Source organism: Nansenia antarctica, assembly GCF_963989245.1.
Source record: "Nansenia antarctica genome assembly, chromosome: 10".
NCBI lineage: Eukaryota > Metazoa > Chordata > Actinopteri > Argentiniformes > Microstomatidae > Nansenia > Nansenia antarctica.
The window spans coordinates 32,363,444-32,367,113 of record NC_137680.1 but is presented as its reverse complement, the minus strand read 5'-3'; the positions used below and the strand labels follow the sequence as shown (position 1 = coordinate 32,367,113).

The 3,670-nt window shown below is 47.0% G+C and overlaps 1 protein-coding gene across 1 annotated transcript; it reads right to left on the bottom strand.

Moving 5' to 3' along the window:
- Positions 1-896: 896 nt before the first annotated feature.
- sp8b (sp8 transcription factor b) lies at positions 897-2,815 on the bottom strand (the record flags this gene model as incomplete). Its single annotated transcript, XM_080541295.1, has 2 exons — positions 897-2,234; positions 2,795-2,815. 2 exons carry the CDS (start codon positions 2,813-2,815, stop codon positions 897-899), a joined length of 1,359 nt encoding a protein of 452 aa, XP_080397421.1.
- Positions 2,816-3,670: the final 855 nt, after the last annotated feature.

Below are 3,670 nucleotides of genomic sequence, written 5' to 3'. Positions count from 1 at the left end.
TGATAGACCCCGAAATACAAGTAAAACTCGTGGTTAAATATAACTCCCCACAATACATTTTTTTATATCCTGATAATAAAAAAAAATCAAAATACACTTCCGTACATTTTCTGATATTTACTAGAGCCAATGTACAACTAGAAATTACTATACAAAATCGTCTCCTGGACAAATACATAACTCACCTTTACATTGGTGTGTAATAATTTTCTAACTACATTTCTCATATACAGCCATTTTGCAGTGACGTGAAATGTAAGTAGATTTCTTACAAACTTGGTCAGGCTCTCATAGTAGGCCTATCTGAGGAGCGATTACCAATGTGCGATATAATTGTATCTCCAATATTAAACAGGTGGTGTGATAAGGGATAAGGACATAACGAAAACGTGATCACATACAGTGATTTGTTCTTACAAAGCAGCCCTAGGAAAAGGACACACACTGATCATTTCTAGTGTTCAATATAAAGTGCCACAGTTTGGTTTTGAATAAAAGTACGTCAGCAGTAACACGATATTGCAGGCCACATAGCACTAATTGACAGAACAATGTTTTCAATTTCTTGCTTATTTGAATATCCATGTTGCGTAAAACACCCAAGAGTACCCCAGAGTCCAGTACCAGATCAGTCTGTGCGTTAGAGGAACATGTGTCTGAATCGTGCCCCGGTGTTCCATTGCCGAGGATTATAGGCTCCTTCATCAATATTGTATTGGAGCTGTACTCTCCAAATGCACCATAGGCTGAGATATATTTTTGATCAGTAGTCTTAAGCACTTGATTAACTCAAACATATATCACTTCTCATTACTAAAGAGTAGCATTTTGCACATACAATATGTCCACTGTAGTCTCCCCTCAGATCATCTGTTTTCCCAGCCATTATGAGGGAGTTAGAAAGGCCGTTCTGTCCCTGGGGCAGAGTCTGGTGGCAACAGGTCGGGCCCCGGGGAATGGCACGGAGGACTCCCCGGGGCGCTGTGCTCGCTGTCGGTGTCGCTTCCCCTCTTCCCCCCGCTGCCGGAGCCGGACCCCGCGGAGCCCCCGGCGCTGTGAGTCTTTACATGTTTACTCAGGTGGTCGCTCCGCATAAACCTCTTGTTGCAGACCGGACAGGCGAACCTTTTCTCCCCGGTGTGTGTGCGTAAATGTCGCTGGAGCTCGTCAGAGCGCGTGAATCTTTTCCCGCAAAACAGCCAGTTACACACGAAAGGTCTCTCGCCGGTGTGCCACCTCAAGTGCGCCTTGAGGTGGGATGTCTTCCCGTAAACCTTCCCACACCCGGGGATGTGACAGCTATGGAGACCTTTCCTCCGGAGACTCGCTCCCGCCGGCCCCAGCCTCTCGGCCTCCTGACAGTTGGGGCAGTCGCAGGTGGCTCTGCCCGAGTAGCGCCGCGCGGAGGACCTCGGAGACCCCGCTAACGACGCAGGTGGACCCCCAGACAACATGGTGCCCCCCGCGCCGGCTAATGGAGACGGACTTGAGTCCGGGTAAGAGGACAACACCGGCTTGAATCCGTCCATCAAGTGCTGACCGGTTGATAAAAGATGAGGAGAGGGACTCGTACTGAAGGCAGAGTGACTTAAGCTGGAGTAATCGGAATTGTATCCCCCCAAAGGAGAATGCAACGACGTCTGGAGTCCACCGGAGTGCAAGGACGTCTGTAGTGCTGCCCCATTCGGGTTCTGAACGTCAATCCATCCCGCTCCCACGTCCCACCATGCAGAAGCGCCGGTGGTGCCCACCTCTCCTGTGGGGATACCAGGGTGGGAGGATTTGAACCACGACTCGTACGGATGCGCAACACTCATCCTCGGATAGATACCTTGTAGACTGTCCACTGACGTGTGCACCTTGGAAATAAAAACGGGCTGGTGGCTGGGTTCTTGAGAACTGTTTGAAACAGAGGCCTGGAACACAGAATAGTCGTTTCCAAAGTGGGAGCCGGACGGGGTGCCAGATGTGAGGGAGAAGGCACTGGACCCGGCGGAGCTGTTACAGCCAAACGAGTCGGAGAGCCCCCCAGCTCCGTTCCGCGACACTCCGAACCCCGACAGGCCGGACCCCAGGCTGCAGCTGCTGGCCGTGGCTCTCTTCCAGGGGTGGAAGCCTTTCCCAAACGTGGAAGAATGATCCGATATGGAGGATGGCGAGGGGCTGGGACTCCCGATCTTGTTACACGTCGCAGCCAACATGGCTAAAGGAGTCGATCCTAACCGCGGCTCCTCCTGGAATGGAAGGAATCAGATGTAAGTGACTGCTCAAATATACATGCTTACATGATGGTTACATAGGCCTAGTTACTCTGTTATAACATGCACCGCTGCAGAAAAAAAAACATCTAGGCTAACAATGATTATTTATTTAGTCGGTGAAAAGTTCACATCGCCTACGAGCGCAACTTTGCAGCCTAAACCATTTCCATTTGTAATTCTAGCGAGTCACACGTTTCAACAGACTAGGCTACTGTTTCCAACTCATAATAGAAGCATAACATACCTGTAGATCGAGGTGAAACAGAAAGCACAGAGTGGAGCTATGGCAAAACTATGAATGTGCGTGAAATGTGACATGCAACCCCATGCGCGTCTCGGGCACATCGGTAGAAAGTCCTATCCCGTCTCGTAGTCGCGAAATGAGTCTCAGCTTTTTTTTCTTTTCTTGTGACCCACTTTGCTTAAAACATAATCAACGAACTGTATGTCCTACTGTGATCGAAGTCATTTTAATCCCCTCCGCTGGACAATAAAAGAACTAATTAAACCAGCAAGAAACCCCACAGACTCACCCCTAGAAGTGAAGTTGCCATCACAGAAAGTGCCCTCCTCAGAGGATCTTTTTATATTTATGAATCAGAGCAGTGTTTTTTTTAGAGGTGTGCAATACAATGATGTGTTCCGCCCATCCCACCACTATTGTAGGGTCCTCTCTGGCTTTGAAGTGCCGCTGTGACACGGGCTCTGACCAATCAGCGGCTCTGTAGCCCACCACACTGCCACATTCTGACGTGAGGTCATCAATAGACCCCTCAGACCCCCTCCACCACCTTCCTCACAATAAAGGAACGGAAGAAGGTAAAGTTAAATGAGAGTGAAAGGAATTTACTTCTTGACATTTTACAGAGAATCTTGTTACTTAAACATAAAATAAGAAATACGATCCGTATAGGTTAATGATATTGTCTTATCTACATTATAAACATAATGACTAACATTGTTATTGTCCTCGCTAGGCTGTAGTGTTATTACAGTGAAACATAGACTGTATTGACGCCATGTATAAGTCCTTATTCCGATGTTTTACTCCGTTCACCAGGTTTACTGTCAGTCACCCCTCTATGGCATATTTCCCTTAGAAGTTTTACATTAAAGTTGTTGTCATTACTTTAGTTCATATCAACAGCGATTACACGGCATACAAAAGCCTGCACTGTGCTCACAGGACCAATACCATTTGAAATGTTCACTTTACTGTAATAGCATTCAATTATCTTGACAATTTTGATTAAAACTGTAATGTATTGCATTCCAGGAAGGGGCGATGTAAAACTATTTTTTCCCCCTTTTTATCTTGATACTTCAGTCTGGGAGTAAAAGTGTGTGTGTGTGTGTGTGTGTGTGTGTGTGTGTGTGTGTGTGTGTGTGTGTGTGTGTTTTTGTGTTTT